General features: G+C 44.6%; 1 protein-coding gene across 6 annotated transcripts in view; it reads right to left on the bottom strand.

The window, feature by feature from the left end:
* The window catches only part of ARHGAP24 (Rho GTPase activating protein 24), an 896,906-nt gene that overhangs the window by 20,501 nt on the left and 855,676 nt on the right, over nt 1–20,729 (bottom strand). For all 6 annotated transcript variants that reach the window (XM_069743298.1, XM_069743290.1, XM_069743329.1 and 3 more), the window contains 2 exons: nt 8,852–8,984; nt 5,334–5,407 (listed from right to left, as the gene is read on the bottom strand). In XM_069743298.1, the coding sequence (XP_069599399.1) occupies nt 5,334–5,407; nt 8,852–8,984 (207 nt within the window). The remainder of the gene's footprint in view (nt 1–5,333; nt 5,408–8,851; nt 8,985–20,729) is intronic.

Genomic DNA, 20,729 nt, shown 5'->3' with positions numbered 1-20,729 from the left:
AATTAGACCCAACATTTACTACATAAATGGTTACATTTTAGGAATTACTTCTTTGTTTCTGATGTAACTGATAACTACGTGGGTGGGCGCTCATGTGACCAGATGTATGCGCTTTGATTACTTGTGGTCACATGCCGAGTTGACAACCGCACTTCTCTTGATTCAATTCCATTGGGACCATCCAGGTGAGACAAGTCGGCACTTGACCGTAAATATGCAATTCGTTTGAGCGCTAATCCGCATGGGAAATACAGGGGGATTGTGAGTGACTGCAGGCTTTTCTTTTGAGACTGGACAAACCTTTTCAGTGCTCAGTTGGAGCTATTTGCATTATAATATCTTTATTATCTTTTTAAGACATGTATAGTTAAAAGGATTGTCTTGTCTAAGCTAATAAGTCTGCAGTCACACTGTGTCCTGCGAGGATTTGCCAATTTCTGAGCCGGGACCAGTGGGTATGTATGCATTATTTATACTCCTGGCCGAAGCCTGTCTAGTGGGCACGGCCTCGCTCCATACACTTGCATTGAGCAAAGCTGTGCCCACTGGAGGCCACGCCCACTCAACGGTCTCATCACTAGATGGTGCGTGGCCTCGCTCAATGCAAGTGTAGTGCACAAGCTGCGGGATTCATTAGTCTGCAGTCACATAGAATGCCTGAAGACCCTTCCCAAGCCTTCCCACGGCATTTGAATAAATTGTTATCTGTGATGTGAGTTCCAGAGAAATCCATATTTTTGTTAATATGTAAATAAGCTGTAAGATATATGGGTCTCAGATAGATCAGCATGAGAATCTGCCTCCAGACATTATTTTAAATGAAGGGGACGTTACCAGTGTGAGACATGTAATGACTGGCAGCCTGCTCTCCTGACCTACACGTCTCACACTGGCAATTCCTCCTCTCATTTAAAATAATCTCTGGAGGCAGATTCTCAGGGAGATCCCGGCTCTTAGATCTTAACAGCTCATTTAGATATTGAGAAAAACATGGATTTCTCTGGAATAAAACATTGGATCACAGATTATTTTAATTCAACTATGTATGAACTACATGCCCATATACTGTAAACAGCTTGGGAGAGTAGATGCTACTGACAGACACTGATCAATTATTTATTACATAATAAAAAACTATTTTTTTACATATATACAGTACAGACCAAACGTTTGGACACACCTTCTCATTTAAAGATTTTTCTGTATTTTCATGACTATGAAAATTGTACATTCACACTGAAGGCATCAAAACTATGAATTAACACATGTGGAATTATATACTTAACACAAAAGTGTGAAACAACTGAAAATATGTCTTATATTCTAGGTTCTTCAAAGTAGCCACCTTTTGCTTTGATGACTGCTTTGCACACTCTTGGCATTCTCTTGATGAGCTTCAAGAGGTAGTCACCGGGAATGGTCTTCCAACAACCTTGAAGGAGTTCCCAGAGATGCTTAGCACTTGTTGGCCCTTTTGCCTTCACTCTGCGGTCCAGCTCACCCCAAACCATTTCGATTGGGTTGTGGTCTGGTGACTGTGGAGACCAGGTCATCTGGCGTAGCACCCCATCACTCTCCTTGGTCAAATAGCCCTTACACAGCCTGGAGGTGTGTTTGGGGTCATTGTCCTGTTGAAAAATAAATGATGGTCCAACTAAACGCAAACCGGATGGAATAGCATGCCGCTGCAAGATGCTGTGGTAGCCATGCTGGTTCAGCATGCCTTCAATCTACTATATAATTGTCTAAGGTTCACTTCCATCTTTCTGTCTGTCTGTCCTTCTGTCTGTCACGGATATTCATTGGTCGCGGCCTCTGTCTGTTATGGTATTCCAAGTCGCTGATTGGTCGCTGCAAAACAGCCACGACCAATCAGCAAAGGGCACAGTCCGGAAGAAAATGGCCGCTATTTCCTCCCTGCAGTCAGTGCCCGTCGTCCGCATACTCCCCTCCGGTCAGCGCTCACACAGGGTTAATGGCAGCATTGACCGCGGTGTGACGCACTCGGTTAACGCTGCTATTAACCGTGTGTGACCAACTTTTTACTATTCATGCAGCATGAATAGTAAAAAGATCTAATGTTAAAAATAATAAAAAAAATAAAAAATCATTATATACTCACCGTCCATCGGCCCCTCGGATCCACAACAGGCCTTTCCCGCTTGCGATGCTCCGGTAACCGGTCCATGCTGCGATCTCGCGAGTTGATGACGTAGCGGTCTCGCGAAACCACTACATCATCATCTCGTGAGACCGCAATGCACTCTTGGGACCGGAGCGTGCGAGGACCATCGGTAACCGGCCGCTTCGATCAGGAGGCTACGGAAGGTGAGTATGTAACTATTTTTTATTTTAATCATTTTTTTTTAACAGGGATATGGCGCATACTACGTGACTGGGCAGTATACTACGTGTCTGTGCTGTATACTACGTGACTGAGCAATATACTATGTGACTGGGCAGTATACTATGCGGCTGGGCAGTATACTACGTGTCTGTGCTGTATACTTCATTGACTGGGCAATATACTACGTGGCTGGGCAATATACTACGTGGCCGGGCAATATACTACGTGGCCAGGCAATATACTATGTGGCTGGGCAATATACTATGTGGCTGGGCAATATACTATGTGGCTGGGCAATATACTACGTGACTGGCCAATATACTACCTGACTGGGCAGTATACTACATGTCTATGCTGTATACTACGTGGCTCTGTGCTGTAAACTACGTGACTGGGCAATATACTACGTGACTGGGCAATATACTATGTGCTTGGGCAATATACTATGTGGCTGGGCAATATATTACGTGACTGGGCAATATACTACGTGACTGGGGAATATACTACATGACTGGGCAGTATACTACGTGGCTCTGTGCTGTATACTACGTGGCTCTGTGCTGTATACTACATGACTGGGCAATATACTTCGTGACTGGGCAATATACTACGTGACTGGGCAATATATTATGTGGCTGGGCAATATACTATGTGGCTGGGCAATATACTATGTAGCTGGGCAATATACTATGTGACTGGGCAATATAATATGTAGCTGGGCAATATACTACATGGCTGGGCAATATACTACGTGGCTGGGCAATATACTACGTGGCTGGGCAATAAACTACGTGGCTGGGAAATATACTACGTGGCTCTGTGCTCTATACTACTTCACTGGGCAATATACTATGTGGCTAGGCAATATACTAAGTGGCTGGGCAATATACTACGTGGCTGGGGAATATACTACGTGGCTGGGCAATATACTATGTGGCTGGGCAATATACTACGTGACTGGGCAGTATACTACGTGTCTGTGCTGTATACTACGTGGCTCTGTGCTGTATACTATGTGACTGGGCAATATACTACGTGACTGGGCAATATACTATGTGGCTGGGCAATATACTATGTGGCTGGGCAATATACTATGTGGCTGGGCAATATACTATGTGGCTGGGCAATATACTATGTGGCTGGGCAATATACTATGTAGCTGGGCAATATACTATGTGGCTGGGCAATATACTACGTGGCTGGGCAATATACTACGTGGCTGGGCAATATACTATGTAGCTGGGCAATATACTATGTAGCTGGGCAATATACTATGTGGCTGGGCAATATACTACGTGGCTGGGCAATATACTATGTGGCTGGGCAATATACTACGTGGCTGGGCAATAAACTATGTGTCTGGGCAATAAACTACGTGGCTCTGTGCTGTATACTACGTCACTGGGCAATATACTATGTGACTAGGCAATATACTACGTGGCTGGGCAACATACTACGTGGCTGGGCAATATACTATGTGACTGGGCAATATACTACGTGGCTGGGCAATATACTATGTGGCTGGGCAATATACTACGTGGTTAGGCAATATACTACGTGGTTAGGCAATATACTACGTGGACATGCATATTCTTGAATACCCAATGCGTTAGAATCAGGCCACCATCTAGTTTTAAATAAATCCCAAACAGTGTCACCAGCACAGCACCCCCACATCATCACACCTCCTCCTCCATGCTTCACGGTGGGAACCAGGCATGTAGAGTCCATCCCTTAACCTTTTCTGCATCGCACAAAGACACGGTGGTTGGATCCAAAGATCTCAAATTTGGACTCATCAGACCAAAGCACAGATTTCCACCGGTCTAATGTCCATTCCTTGTGTTCTTTAGCCCAAACAAGTCTCTTCTGCTTGTTGCCTGTCTTTAGCAGTGGTTTCCTAGCAGCTATTTTACTATGAAGGCCTGCTGCACAAAGTCTCCTCTTAACAGTTGTTGTAGAGATGTGTTTGCTGGTACAGTAGAACTCTGTGTGGCATTGACCTGGTCTCTAATCTGAGCTGCGGTTAACCTGCGATTTCTGAGGCTGGTGACTCGGATAAACTTATCCTCAGAAGCAGAGATGACTCTTGGTCTTCCTTTCCTGGGGCGTTCCTCATGTGAGTCAGTTTCTTTGTAGCGCTTGATGGTTTTTGCCACTGCACTTGGTGACACTTTCAAAGTTTTCCCAATTTTTCGGACTCACTGACCTTCATTTCTTAAAGTAATGATGGCCATTCATTTTTAATTACTTAGCTGCTTCTTTCTTGCCATAATACAAATTCTAACTGTCTATTCAGTAGGACTATCAGCTGTGTATTCACCAGACTTCTACACAACACAACTGATGGTCCCAACCCCATTTATTAGGCAAGAAATCCCACTTATTAAACCTGACAGGGCACACCTGTGAAGTGAAAACCATTCCCGGTGACTACCTCTTGAATCTCATCAAGAGAATGCCAAGAATGTGCAAAGCAGTCATCAAAGCAAAACGTGGCTACTTTGAAGAACCTAGAATATAAGACATAATTTCAGTTGTTTCACACTTTTTTGTTAAGTATATCATTCCACATGTGTTAGTTCATAGTTTTGATGCCTTCAGTGTGAATGTACAATTTTCATAGTCATGAAAATACAGAAAAATCTTTAAATGAGAAGGTGTGTCCAAATGTTTGGTCTGTACTGTATATATGTAAAAAAAATGTTTTTTATTATTTAATAAATAATTGATCAGTGTCTGTCAGTAGCATCTACTCTCCCAAGCTGTTTATATGGGCATGTAGTTCATACATAGTTGAATAAAATGGCACCAAAATACAGAAAAATCTTTACATGAAGTGTGTCCAAACTTTTGGTCTGTGCTGTATATATATATATATATATATATATATATATATATATATATATATATATATATATATATATATATATATTTATTTATATATTAATGATAGTTGTCTTTATGTGGTACACACAAATCTTACCTACAAATGTACTTTAACAAGTTGTAATTTGCTGTCGGTAGGCTTTTCACTTGCTTTGCTAGTTCAGCCACTCCCTGTAAAGTGAAATCGGCATCATTATTATGAAGAGTACTGTCGTAAAGCAGAACACTGGGCGAGCTGACATTGTGATGGGGTGAATAATCTATGCTTCTTTTCCTGAAACATTCAAATTGCACGTGATGTTTCAAAAGAGGAGTGAAATGCCCAATCAGCATTATTTCAGATCCAGGCCACTAAATTAGGGTGTCTGCTGCATAATACTGCTGGAACAGTTCTTGTGCCCATGCCATCACTGTGATGTATTAGTGTGACTGGCACATTGAATTAACAAGATCACCACCACATATTAGGCAGAAGGGGTTCAACTCAGAAGGGTACATGAAGATCAATGTAACTGGCCTTTGTATAATGGTTATCTGGAAGACTACGATGCATGAGGAACATAAAATGGTGTCCTAATAAAGCAACATTTTCTAGGTAAAATTGATGTACAATTTAATGTTGCTGAAAGTAAGAGACAAATGACATGGCATTTTACTGATTTAAAGATTTTGGACTAAACCAGGGTTAAAAAAAAGGATTTACTCTGTCTAAATTCAAAGTATTAATGGTCTGCATATTATGAGCCCATAGTAGGGGTAGTCAGAGGTAATTTTGGAAATGGGTTGTGGTCTCGCAATTACATAAAACGCCAGAGGTAACATAGTAACATAGTTAGTAAGGCCGAAAAAAGACATTTGTCCATCCAGTTCAGCCTATATTCCATCATAATAAATCCCCAGATCTACGTCCTTTTACAGAACCATAGTAACATAGTTAGTAAGGAAAGACCATTGCGATACAAAAGGATGCTACAACAATGTGAATGATGCCAAAGCAGGTCATACTTTGTAGGATGTAGCATCCCTTGGACTCATAGTGGCAGGGAAGGTTTGAGGAAGCATCACCCATCCTAATGTAACCTGACTGCCAGGCCTAAAATCAGAGCTGTGTAATTTTTACTATTTTAGTGTTATGCTGTTCCTGATTATTTGCCCATCAGGTGTAAGAGAAGACAATGAACATTGTGCCCTTTTGGGACTGTACAACTTATGCCTTGTGCGGTATAAAGTGACTGTAGTCACCAAGATCCCTGTGCCTGTACGTAAGGGTACCGTCACACTAAAACGACGCTGCAGCGATACGACAACGATGTCGATCGCTGCAGCGTCGCTGTTTGGTTGCTGGAGAGCTGTCACACAGACAGCTCTCCAGCGACCAACGATCCCGAAGTCCCCGGTAACCAGGGTAATTATCGGGTTACTAAGCGCAGGGCCGCGTTTAGTAACCCTTTGTTTACCCTGGTTACCAGCGTAAACGTAAAAAAAAAAAAAAACACTACATACTTACATTCCTGTCGCGTCCCACGGCGCTGTGCTTCTCTGCACTGACAGTGAGTGCCGGACAGCCGGAAAGCAGAGTGGTGACATCACCACTGTGCTGTACTTTACGGCTGGCCGGCGCTCACCAGTCAGTGTGGGAAGCTGAAGGCGAGGGACATGACCAGACACCGGGAATGTAAGTATGTAGTGTTTTTTTTTTTTACATTTACACTGGTAACCAGGGTAAATATCCGGTTACTAAGCGCGGCCCTGCGCTTAGTAACCCGATGTTTACCCTGGTTACCAGTGAAGACATCGCTGAATCGGCGTCACACACGCCGATTCAGCGATGTCAGCGGGAGATCCAGCGATGAAATAAAGTTTCAAACGATCTGCTACGACGTACGATTTTCAGCGGGGTCCCTGATCGCAGTAGCGTGTCAGAAACAGCGAGATCGTAAGGATATCGCTGGAACGTCACGGATCGTGCCGTCCTAGCGACCAAAGTGCCACTGTGTGACGGTACCCTAAGTGTTCGCTCACATGAGCGTATACAAGGGACAAGTGATATCGCATAGTACTTGGACCAATGTTATTTTATAGGGCAGTGCTGAACAGCGTTTTTTTTAACCCCTTAGTGACCGAGCCAAATTTTTGAAATCTGACCAGTGTCACTTTATGTGGTAATAACTCTGCAACGCTTCAACAAATCCCAGTGATTTTGAGATTGTTTTTTCGTGACACATTATACTTTATGATAATGGTAAATTTTGTTCAACATTTTTTGTGTTTATTTATAAAAAATATCAAAAATTTGAGAAAAATGTTAAAAAATTAGCAATTTTCTAAATTTGAATGATTATCCCTTTAATCCAGATAGTTATACAACAGCAAACCATTAATAAATAACATTTCCCACATGTCTGCTTTACATCAGCACCATTTGTAAAATGTTATTTTATTTTGTTAGCATTTTAGGAGGTTTAAAAATGTAGCAGCAATTTTTCATTTTTTCAAAGAAATTTACAAAATTTATTTTTTTAGGGACTTATCCATGTTTGAAGTGACTTTAGGGGTCCCATATATTGGGAAACCCACAAACGTGATACCATTTTAAAAACAGCACCCCAAAACATATTGAAAACTGCTGTCAGGTAGTTTATTAACCCTTCAGGTGCTTTACAGGAATTAATGCAAAGTGGCATGACAGAAATTAAAATGTGTATTTTTGCCACCTAAATGTTGCTAACTTCTAAACAGATTACTAAAGCCGTCAGACTCTAAGGCCGCTATTTGGTCATGAATTGCCATGGCAAACATCAGGACAACAAAATCATGATCTGAGGGCACCAATTGTGACAAAGAAGAAGCCCCCACACTCTGTTAACCATTTATAATGATGTAGTCACAATTGACAGCAGCATCTAAGGGGTTAAACAGATTTAGATGGTGCAAATACTGATTGTGGCTGGTACAGCAAGTTGTCAGCTATAGTGTACAACTGACAGATGCTGGATTGTCATCTGTATGGGGAGGCTATTCTCTTATATCTCAGGTCAGTTAAAAGACGTATTGGCGGTCATTAAGGGGTTAAACAGATTTGACATAAGAAAAAAATTGCAGCATGCTACGATTTTCAATGCAAATTTGATAGCACGCACTCATTCAAGGCTATGGGTGCTTGGAAAACATCGGACTGCAGTCGGATGACATCTGCGTGCCGTCTCATTTCTGACGGCACACACAATGGAGAAGATGGAGAAATTTTGTTCTCCAGCTCCTCCTCACCTGTACTACAAGAGAATGAGATCACATCAAGCTGACACTCTGAATAAATTTGGATCAAAGTATGATTGCAGTGTTATTATCATAATCGATCCGAGGAGAGAAATCTACGCTCGTGTGACCCTGGCCTAAGAAAAACATTCTTGTAGTTTGCACCATGAGTGACCATGACCTTGAGCTGTGGTAGGAACACCTTACATAATTACAGTAGTACATTTTCTATTGGCTATGTAAATCCCAATTTCTGAAGGATCAGCTCTGGAGCTTTCTGCCTCTTTTTACCTATGATATAGTGCGTAATACAGTACACAGAACCCGGCCTTCACCCTCTCCCTATTCTCGGCTACTCACGGATTCCTCCTCCTTGCTCAGCTGCTTTGCACATGAGAGGAAATCTTCATACTTTGAATATGGGATGACAGGCTCCGGCAGCTCCCGCAGGTACAGCTTCAGAAGGGAGGCCACTGTGTGGACATCTGTGTTACTGTAGATAACAGACAAGAAGGACGTGGTTAATATGGAAACATCAGTCTGGTAATCCACGGCATAGTGTCTGAGCTGTGCCATAGTTAATTCATCATTTCTGTAATACCTCTAAAAAACAATCTTTTTCATTTCCTCCCTGTCTGCTTTTACCTTCATGTCAAATTAAATAAACCCATGCTTTAGTCATTTCTCTATACGCGCGCGCCTACTGACAGAACGGTACCGGACCAGCAATATATAAAAAGCGGCATAGAAAGCAGAACAATGCATCATAATCAGGTGTAGAGTTATCAATATTATACCTGAAAATATACAAGTGTTCATTATCCACTAGTAATAGTCTGTTGGCAGAGGGGAAGTAATTACAGTATATCACAAAAGTGAGTACACCCCTAAGTGAAAATGGCAAAAGTTGTGTCCAATTAGCCATTTTCCTGACTCGGCGTCATGTGTCTCGTTAATATTACAAGGTCTCAGATGTGAATGGGGAGCAGGTGTGTTATATTTAGTGTTATCGCTCTCATACTGATCACTTGGAAATTCAACACAGCACCCCATCGCAAAAAACTCTGTGAGGTTTTGAAAAAAAAAAAAAGAATTTAAATAAACCCAAAGTCCCCTAAAAGGGAGGTGTACACTATTTCAAATAAAGATATAAACTGCAGTGAATGAAGGTAAATACATAGAAATCCGCAATTAAAGTGCCAGGTGCTTAATTAGGTACACAAATAAAGAGATTCAGCTATATGGCATACTGGCACACAAGATAAGAGCATGAGAAAGGCTGAAAAGTAGCATGATACATAAACTGTGTGAGCAGACTAAGCCCCGACGCGCGTTTCGCGATAGCTTCTTCCTGGGGTTATTTGAAATAGTATACACCTCCCTTTTAGGGGACTCTGGGTTTATTTAATGGCACACAGCAAGCACAATGGTGCAAAGTACGCCATATAACTAATATCTGTTCACCTGTATACTTAATCGGGCACTTGGCACCTTAATCCTGGACCTTTGTGTATATACTTTTATTCACTTGGATAGTTAATATACCTTTTTGCATTAGATTCTACGTTGATTTAATGGTACATAGTAGGCATATTGTTGCACAAATATTTATTTATTTTCATATTTAGCTTTTATGGCTGGCACATTGTGTAAATATTTTTTACATGTAGTCTGTTGAAATGTATTTTAATGGGCTATATATTATACTACATATTGAGTGAGGAATTTATACAGGAGGCATATTAATTATACATTGGGTCCTTTTAAGGTGATTTACTTTTGGAAACTTACAAATTCATTGGAAATTTTTAACCTATTAATGCTTATGCAAATTCATTGGAAATTTTTAACCTATTAATGCTTATGCAAATTCATTGGAAAATTTTAACCTATTAATGCTTATGCAAATTCATTGGAAATTATAAATTTATTATACTTATAACTATAGGCACCCATATTGATAAAACTTTACCTCAGCCTCATTGACCCATTTTTTGCATTTAATACATGCACTGTGTTTGCAGTTTTTTTGTGTCTGTATTCCTTTTATATGTACTGATTTTATGTGTTATGTAATTTTTTGTTGAAATAAAAATTATACAGTTATTTCATATTTTTTGGTGTTTACTTCCATGAGAAATTATAGATTGTATTGATATTGGAAGTGACAGCTATCTAGGCCTAGTATTTTTGATAGCTCAAAAGGGTGCTTGTACTCAATACTGAGCAAAGGGTCTGAATACTTATGTCCATGTGATATTTCAGTTTTCCTTTTTTAACCCCTTAATCCCATATGACGTACTATCCCGTCCAGGTGACCTGGGACTTAATTCCCAGTGACGGGATAGTACGTCATATGCGATCGTCCGCGCTCACGGGGGGAGCACGGCCGATCGCGGCCGGGTGTCAGCTGACTATCGCAGCTGGCATCCGGCACTATGTGCCAGGAGCGGTCACGGACCGCTCCCGGCACATTAACCCCCGGCACACCGCGATCAAACATGATCGCGATGTGCCGGCGGTACAGGGAAGCATCGCGCAGGGAGGGGGCTCCCTGCGTGCTTCCCTGAGACGATCGCGTGTACCGAGCGTCTTCTCCCTGCAGTCCCCGGATCCAAAATGGCCGCGGGGCTGCATCCGGGTCCTGCAGGGAGCACTCCGGGTCGCCTGCAGGCACTTGGTAACGCTGCAGCGATGAATGAGATCGCCGATCTTACAGAGTGCTGTGCAAACTGTAAGATCGGCGATCTGTGATGTCCCCCCCTGGGACAAAGTAAAAAAGTTTTTAAAAAAATTTCCACATATGTAAAAAAAAAAAAAAAAAAATTACTAAATAAATAAATAATAAAAAATAATATTATTCCCATAAATACATTTCTTTATCTAAAAAAAAAACAAACAAACAATAAATGTACACATATTTAGGATCGCCGCGTCCGTAACGACCCGACCTATAAAACTGTCCCACTAGTTAACCCCTTCAGTGAACACCGTAAGAAAAAAAAAAAACCAGCCAAAAAACAACGCTTTATTATCATACCGCCGAACAAAAAGTGGAATAACACGCGATCAAAAAGACAGATATAAATAACCATGATACCGCTGAAAACATCATCTTGTCCCGCAAAAAACGAGCTGCCACAAAGCATAATAAGCAAAAAAATAAAAAAGTTATAGTCCTGAGAATAAAGCGATGCTAAAATAATTATTTTTTCTATAAAATAGCTTTTATCGTATAAAAGCGCCAAAACATAAAAAAAGATATAAATGAGGTATCGCTGTAATCGTACTGACCCGACGAATAAAACTGATTCATCCACTTTACCAAACGCGGAACGGTATAAACGCCTCCCCCAAAAGAAATTCATGAATAGCTGGTTTTTGGTCATTCTGCCTCACAAAAATCGGAATAAAAAGTGATCAAAAACTGTCATGTGTCCAAAAATGTTACCAATAAAAACGTCAACTCGTCCCGCAAAAAACAAGACCTAACATGACTCTGTGGACCAAAATATGGAAAAATTATAGGTCTCAAAATGTGGAGACGCAAAAACTTTTTTGCTATAAAAAAAGCGTCTTTCAGTGTGTGACGGCTGCCAATCATAAAAATCCGATATAAAAAACGCTATAAAAGTAAATCAAACCCCCCTTCATCACCCCCTTAGTTAGGGAAAAATAATAAAATTAAAAAAATGTATTTATTTCCATCTTCCCATCAGGGCTAGGGTTAGGGTTAGGGCTAGGGTTAGGGGTAGGGTTAGGGTTAGGGTTGGGGCTAGGGTTAGGGCTAGGGTTGGGGCTAGGGTTGGGGCTAGGGTTGGGGTTGGGGTTAGGGCTAGGGTTAGGGCTAGGGTTGGGGCTAGGGTTGGGGCTAGGGTTGGGGTTAGGGTTGGGGCTAGGGTTAGGGTTGGGGCTAGGGTTAGGGTTGGGGTTAGGGTTGGAGCAAAAGTTAGGGTTAGGGTTGGAGCTAAAGTTAGGGTTAGGGTTGGGGCTAAAGTTAGGGTTAGGGTTGGGGCTAAAGTTAGGGTTTGGATTATATTTACGGTTGGGATTAGGGTTGGGATTAGAATTAGGGATGTGTCAGGGTTAGGGGTGTGATTAGGGTTACCGTTGGGATTAGGGTTAGGGGTGTGTTAGGGTTAGGGTTTCAAGTAGAATTGGGGAGTTTCCACTGTTCAGGCACATCAGGGGCTCTCCAAACGCGACATGGCGTCCGATCTCAATTCCAGCCAATTCTGCGTTGAAAAAGTAAAACAGCGCTCCTTCCCTTCCGAGCTCTCCGGTGCGCCCAAACAGGGGTTTACCCCAACATATGGGGTATCAGCGTACTCAGGACAAATTAGACAACAACTTTTGGGGTCCAAGTTCTCTTGTTATCCTTGGGAAAATAAAAATGTGGGGGGCTAAAAATCATTTTTGTGGGAAAAATAAGATTTTTTTTATTTTTGCGGCTCTGCGTTGTAAACTGCAGTGAAACACTTGGGGGTTCAAAGTTCTCACAACACATCTAGATAGGTTCCTTGGGAGGTCTAGTTTCCAATATGGGGTCACTTGTGGGAGGTTTCTACTGTTTGGGTACATCAGGGGCTCTGCAAATGCAACGTGACGCCTGCAGACCAATCCATCTAAGTCTGTATTCCAAATGGCGCTCCTTCCCTTCCGAGCTCTGCCATGCGCCCAGTGCTTCTCCCCCACATATAGGGTATCAGCGTACTCAGGACAAATTGGAGAACAACTTTTGGGGTCCAATTTATCCTGTTACCCTTGTGAAAATACAAAACTGGGGACTAAAATATCATTTTTGTGAAAAAAAAAAAGAATTTTTATTTTCACGGCTCTGCGTTATAAACTGTAGTGAAACACTTGGGGGCTCAAAGCTCTCAAAACACATCTAGATAAGTTCCTTAGGGGGTCTACTTTCCAAAATGGTGTCACTTTTGGGTGGTTTCAATGTTTAGGCACATCAGGGGCTCTCCAAACGCAACATGGCGTCCCATCTCAATTCCAGTCAATTTTGCATTGAAAAGTCAAATGGCACTCCTTCCCTTCCGAGCTCTGCCATGCGCCCAAACAATGTTTTACACCCACATATGGGGTATCAGCGTACTCAGGACAAATTGCACAACAACTTTTGTGGTCTAATTTCTTCTCTGACCCTTGGGAAAATAAAAAATTGGGGGCAAAAAGATCATTTTTGTGAAAAAATATGATTTTTTATTTTTACGGCTCTGCATTATAAACTTCTATGAAGCACTTGGTGGGTCAAAGTGCTCACCACACATCTAGATAAGTTCCTTAAGGGGTCTACTTTCCAAAATGGTGTCACTTGTGGGGGGTTTCAATGTTTAGGCACATCAGGAGCTCTCCAAACGCAACATGGCGTCCCATCTCAATTCCAGTCAATTTTGCATTGAAAAGTCAAATGGCGCTCCTTTCCTTCCGAGCTCTGCCATGCGCCCAAACAGTGGTTTATCCCCACATATGGGGTATCAACGTACTCAGGACAAATTGTACAACAACTTTTGGGGTCCATTTTCTCCTGTTACCCTTGGTAAAATAAAACAAATTGGAGCTGAAATAAATTTTGTGTGAAAAAAAGTTAAATGTTTATTTTTAAACATTCCAAAAATTCCTGTAAAACACCTGAAGGGTTAATAAACTGCTTGAATGTGGTTTTGAGCACCTTGAGGGGTGCAGTTTTTAGAATGGTGTCACACTTGGGTATTTTCTATCATATAGACCCCTCAAAATGACTTCAAATGAGATGTGATCCCTAAAAAAAAAATGGTGTTGCAAAAACGAGAAATTGCTGGTCAACTTTTAACCCTTATAACTCCCTAACAAAAAAAAATTTTGGTTCCAAAATTGTGCTGATGTAAAGTAGACATGTGGGAAATGTTACTTATTAAGTATTTTGCATGACATATCTCTGTGATTTAAGGGTATAAAAATTCAAAGTTGGAAAATTGCGAAATTTTCAAAATTTTCGCCAAATTTCCATTTTTTTCACAAATAAACGCAAGTAATATTGAATAAATTTTACCACTATCATGAAGTACAATACATCACGAGAAAACATTGTCAGAATCGCCAAGATCCGTTGAAGCGTTCCAGAGTTATAACCTCATAAAGGGACAGTGGTCAGAATTGTAAAAATTGGCCCGGTCATTAACGTGCAAACTACCCTCGGGGCTTAAGGGGTTAATAAATTTGCAAGCAAATCTACATTTCTGTTTTGTTCAGTCAAGATGGAGTGCCGAGTGTACATTAATGTGAAAAAAATAACTTTTTTGAGTTTACCAAATGGCTGCAATGAAACAATAAAATAAAGAGTGAAACATTTAAAGGGGTCTGAATACGTTCTGTACCCACTGTATATATATATATATATATATATATATATATATATATATATATATATATATATATACTAGCTATTGAACCCGTTCTACGCCCGGGTGGCGAGCATTTATATTGGTATATGGTCTCCATCCTGGTATGTGCTGCTGCCATCCTGCGCCCCCGTCCTGTCATGTGCTGCTCCATCCTGTGTCCCCATCCTGTCATGTGCTGCTCCATCCTGTGCCCCCATCCTGTCATGTGCTGCACCCATCCTGCGCCCCCATTCTGACATGTGCTGCTCCATCCTGCGCCCCCATTCTGTCATGTGCTGTTCCCATCCTGCGCCCCCGTTCTGTCATGTGCTGCTCCCATCCTGCACCTCCATTCTGTCATTTGCTGCTCCCATCCTGCGCCCCCATCCTGTCATGTGCTGCTCCCATCCTGCGCCCCGTTCTGTCATGTGCTGCTCCCATCCTGCACCCCCGTTCTGTCATGTGCTGCTCCCATCCTGCGCCCCCGTTCTGTCATGTGCTGCTTCCATCTTGCACCCCCGTTCTGTCATGTGCTGCTGCCATCCTGCACCCCCGTTCTGTCATGTGCTGCTGCCATCCTGCACCCCCGTTCTGTCATGTGCTGCCCTATTCTGTCATGTGCTGCTCCCATCCTGCGCCCCCGTTCTGTCATGTGCTGCTCCCATCCTGCGCCACCGTTCTTTAATTTGCTGCTCCCATCCATATGCCCCATACGCTGCTCCATAAGATGCTCCATAATATATGCCCCGTATCAGTGGGCGTAAGTAACAAATAGCTGTGGCATGAAGTGCCACAGCCTCATGCCACAGCAATTTGTTACTTGCGCCACCTGATTCCTTTTCGCCGCCATTTTCTTGGTCCTCCTGTTGGCGGAATCGGCGCCTGCGCAGTCCGCGCTTTCCGGCGCCATTTTCTTGAAGACACACTGCAGTGTGTCTTCAAGAAAATGGCGCCGGAAAGCGCGGACTGCGCAGGCGCTGATTCCGGCAGCAGGACCAAGAAAATGGAGGCGGAAAGGAATCAGGTGGCGTAAGTAACAAATTGCTGTGGCATGAAGTGCCACAGCTTCATGCCACAGCAATTTGTTACTTACGCCATTCCTTTCCCCCATTTTCTTCGCCCTCCTGCTGCCGGAATCGGCGCCTGCGCAGTCTGCGCTTTCCGGCACCATTTTCTTGAAGACACACCTGCAGTGTGTCTTCAAGAAAATGGCGCCGGAAAGCGTGGACTGCGCAGGCGCAGATTCCGGCAGCAGGAGGACGAAGAAAATGGGCGGAAAGGAATGGCGTAAGTAACAAATTGCTGTGGCATGAAGTGCCACAGCATAATCAGGGCGCAAATATGTGCACGGTGTCCCCCTGCTCCCGGCAGTCCGCGCCTTCTGGCGCCATTTTTTTCCTGACACTCTATAATGTAACGCTAGGAGCTTTGCGCCTGCGCAGTCTATAAAGGCTTCGGACAGAGTGACGCTCCCAGCGTTATATTATAGATATATATATATATATATATACAGTGGGGCAAAAAAGTATTTAGTCAGTCAGCAATAGTGCAAGTTCCACCACTTAAAAAGATGAGAGGCGTCTGTAATTTACATCATAGGTAGACCTCAACTATGGGAGACAAACTGAGAAAAAAAAATCCAGAAAATCACATTGTCTGTTTTTTTAACATTTTATTTGCATATTATGGTGGAAAATAAGTATTTGGTCAGAAACAAAATTTCATCTCAATACTTTGTAATATATCCTTTGTTGGCAATGACAGAGGTCAAACGTTTTCTGTAAGTCTTCACAAGGTTGCCACACACTGTTGTTGGTATGTTGGCCCATTCCTCCATGCAGATCTCCTCTAGAGCAGTGATGTTTTTGGCTTTTCGCATGGCAACACGGACTTTCAACTCCCTCCAAAGGTTTTCTATAGGGTTGAGATCTGGAGACTGGCTAGGCCACTCCAGGACCTTGAAATGCTTCTTACGAAGCCACTCCTTCGTTTCCCTGGCGGTGTGCTTTGGATCATTGTCATGTTGAAAGACCCAGCCACGTTTCGTCTTCAATGCCCTTGCTGATGGAAGGAGGTTTGCACTCAAAATCTCACGATACATGGCCCCATTCATTCTTTCATGTACCCGGATCAGTCGTCCTGGCCCCTTTGCAGAGAAACTGCCCCAAAGCATGATGTTTCCACCACTATGCTTTACAGTAGGTATGGTGTTTGATGGATGCAACTCAGTATTCTTTTTCCTCCAAACACGACAAGTTGTGTTTCTACCAAACAGTTCCAGTTTGGTTTCATCAGACCATAGGACATTCTTCCAAAACTCCTCTGGATCATCCAAATGCTCTCTAGCAAACTTCAGACGGGCCCGGACATGTACTGGCTTAAGCAGTGGGACACGTCTGGCACTGCAGGATCTGAGTCCATGGTGGCGTAGTGTGTTACTTATGGTAGGCCTTGTTACATTGGTCCCAGCTCTCTGCAGTTCATTCACTAGGTCCCCCCGCGTGGTTCTGGGATTTTTGTTCACCGTTCTTGTGATCATTCTGACCCCACGGGGTGGGATTTTGCATGGAGCTCCAGATCGAGGGAGATTATCAGTGGTCTTGTATGTCTTCCATTTTCTAATTAATGCTCCCACTGTTGATTTCTTCACTCCAAGCTGGTTGGCTATTGCAGATTCAGTCTTCCCAGCCTGGTGCAGGGCTACAATTTTGTTTCTGGTGTCCTTTGACTGCTCTTTGTTCTTCACCATAGTGGAGTTTGGAGTCAGACTGTTTGAGGGTGTGCACAGGTGTCTTTTTATACTGATAACAAGTTTAAACAGGTGCCATTACTACAGGTAATGAGTGGAGGAAAGAGGAGACTCTTAAAGAAGAAGTTACAGGTCTGTGAGAGCCTGAAATCTTGATTGTTTGTTTCTGACCAAATACTTATTTTCTACCTATGATGTAAATTACAGACGCCTCTCATCTTTTTAAGTGGTGGAACTTGCACTATTGCTGATTGACTAAATACTTTTTTGCCCCACTGTATACATAAATGTCGAAGGGGTACTTCCGTCTGTCTGTCTTTCTGTAACGGTTATTCGTTCGCTGATCGGTCTCGGCAGCTGCCTGTCATGGCTGCCGCGACCAATCAGCGACGCGCACAGTCCGGAAGAAAATGGCCGCTCCTTACTCCCCGCACTCACTGCCCGGCACCCGCATACTCCCCTCCGGTCTGCCCTTACACAGGGTTAATGGAAGCGGTAACAGACCGTGGTGTAATGCAGTCCGTTACCGCTGCAATTAACCCTGTGTGACCACGTTTTTTTTACTATTGACGCAGCCTATGCAGCATCAATAATAAAAACATTGAATGTTAAAAAAAATTAAAAAAATTAAAAATTATTATATACTCACCTACGCCGTCTTTCCCGCTCCTCGCGATGCAACCGGCACGCTCCGGTCGCACGAATGGTCTGGCAGAAGGACCTGCCATGATGTCACAGTCATGTGACCGCGATGTCATCACAAGTCCTGTGCGCCTGCGTGAAAAGGACCTGCCGTGACGTCACGTTCATGTGACCGCTACACGGTCATGAATCCGCAAAGACCCTAGTCCATGCCCTCATCATCTCCCGCCTTGACTACTGTAACCTCCTGCTCTGTGGCCTCCCCTCTAACACTCTTGCACCCCTCCAATCTATTCTAAACTCTGCTGCCCGACTAATCCACCTGTCCCCCCGCTATTCCCCGGCCTCTCCCCTCTGTCAATCCCTGCACTGGCTCCCCATCACCCAGAGACTCCAGTACAAAAGCCTAACCATGACATACAAAGCCATCCACAACCTGTCTCCTCCATACATCTGCGACCTCGTCTCCCGGTACTCTCCTGCACGCAACCTCCGATCCTCACAAGATCTCCTTCTCTACTCCCCTATTATCTCCTCTTCCCACAATCGCATACAAGATTTCTCTCGTGCATCCCCCCTACTCTGGAATTCTCTACCACAACATATCAGACTCTCGCCTACCATCGAAACCTTCAAAAAGAACCTGAAGACCCACCTCTTCCGACAAGCCTACAACCTGCAGTAACCACCGATCGACCAAACCGCTGCACGGCCAGCTCTACCCTACCTACTGTATCCTCACCCATCCCTTGTAGATTGTGAGCCCTCGCGGGCAGGGCCCTCTCTCCTCCTGTACCAGTTGTGACTTGTATTGTTCAAGATTATTGTACTTGTTTATTATGTATACCCCATCTCACATGTAAAGCGCCATGGAATAAATGGCGCTATAATAATAAATAATAATAATAACTAGATGGGTATTTCCTGAAGGAACTACAGATAGTGCTTTGTAATGGTGCCCGGGCTGCCCCTGCAAGACTTTCACACTTGGGTGCCCTTCAGGCGCTGGTTTGGTGGGCGGGGCCCTTCAGGGGATGATTTGGTGGGCGGGGCCACTCTGTGTCCGATTTGGTAGACGGGACCACTCTGGGTCCGATTTGGTGGGCGGGGCCACTCTGGGTCAGATTTGGTGGGCGGGGCCACTCTGGGTCAGATTTGGTGGGCAGAGCACCTCTGGGTCAGATTTGGTGGGCGGGGCACCTCGGTCAGATTTGGTGGGCGGGGCCACTCTGGGTCAGATTTGGTGGGCAGAGCACCTCTGGGTCAGATTTGGTGGGCGGGGCACCTCGGTCAGATTTGGTGGGCGGGGCACCTCTGGGTCACATTTGGTGGGCGGGGTCACTCTGGGTCACATTTGGTGGGCGGGGTCACTCTGGGTCACATTTGGTGGGCGGGGTCACTCTGGGTCACATTTGGTGGGCGGGGTCACTCTGGGTCACATTTGGTGGGCGGGGTCACTCTGGGTCACATTTGGTGGGCGGGGTCACTCTGGGTCACATTTGGTGGGCGGGGTCACTCTGGGTCACATTTGGTGGGCGGGGTCACTCTGGGTCACATTTGGTGGGCGGGGTCACTCTGGGTCACATTTGGTGGGCGGGGTCACTCTGGGTCACATTTGGTGGGCGGGGTCACTCTGGGTCACATTTGGTGGGCGGGGTCACTCTGGGTCACATTTGGTGGGCGGGGTCACTCTGGGTCACATTTGGTGGGCGGGGTCACTCTGGGTCACATTTGGTGGGCGGGGTCACTCTGGGTCACATTTGGTGGGCGGGGTCACTCTGGGTCACATTTGGTGGGCGGGGTCACTCTGGGTCACATTTGGTGGGCGGGGTCACTCTGGGTCACATTTGGTGGGCGGGGTCACTCTGAGTCACATTTGGTGGGCGGGGTCACTCTGGGTCACATTTGGTGGGCGGGGTCACTCTGGGTCACATTTGGTGGGCGGGGTCACTCTGGGTCCGATTTGGTGGGCGGGGCACCTCTGGGTCCGATTTGGTGGGCGGGGCCACTCGCGGTCCCATTTGGTGGGCGGGGCCACTCGGGGTCACATTTGGTGGGCGGGGTCACATTTGGTGGGCGGGGTCACTCTGGGTCACATTTGGTGGTCGGGGCCCCTCAGGGTCCGATTTGGTGGTCGGGGCCCCTCAGGGTCCGATTTGGAGGTCGGGGCCCCTCAGGGTCCGATTTGGTGGTCGGGGCCCCTCAGGGTCCGATTTGGTGGTCGGGGCCCCTCAGGGTCCGATTTGGTGGTCGGGGCCCCTCAGGGTCCGATTTGGAGGTCGGGGCCCCTCAGGGTCCGATTTGGTGGTCGGGGCCCCTCAGGGTCCGATTTGGTGGTCGGGGCCCCTCAGGGTCCGATTTGGTGGTCGGGGCCCCTCAGGGTCCGATTTGGTGGTCGGGGCCCCTCAGGGTCCGATTTGGTGGTCGGGGCCCCTCAGGGTCCGATTTGGTGGTCGGGGCCCCTCAGGGTCCG

This window comes from Ranitomeya imitator, chromosome 1 (genome assembly GCF_032444005.1).
Source record: "Ranitomeya imitator isolate aRanImi1 chromosome 1, aRanImi1.pri, whole genome shotgun sequence".
Taxonomy (NCBI): Eukaryota; Metazoa; Chordata; class Amphibia; order Anura; family Dendrobatidae; genus Ranitomeya; species Ranitomeya imitator.
This window is presented reverse-complemented; position numbering and strand designations above follow the sequence as displayed.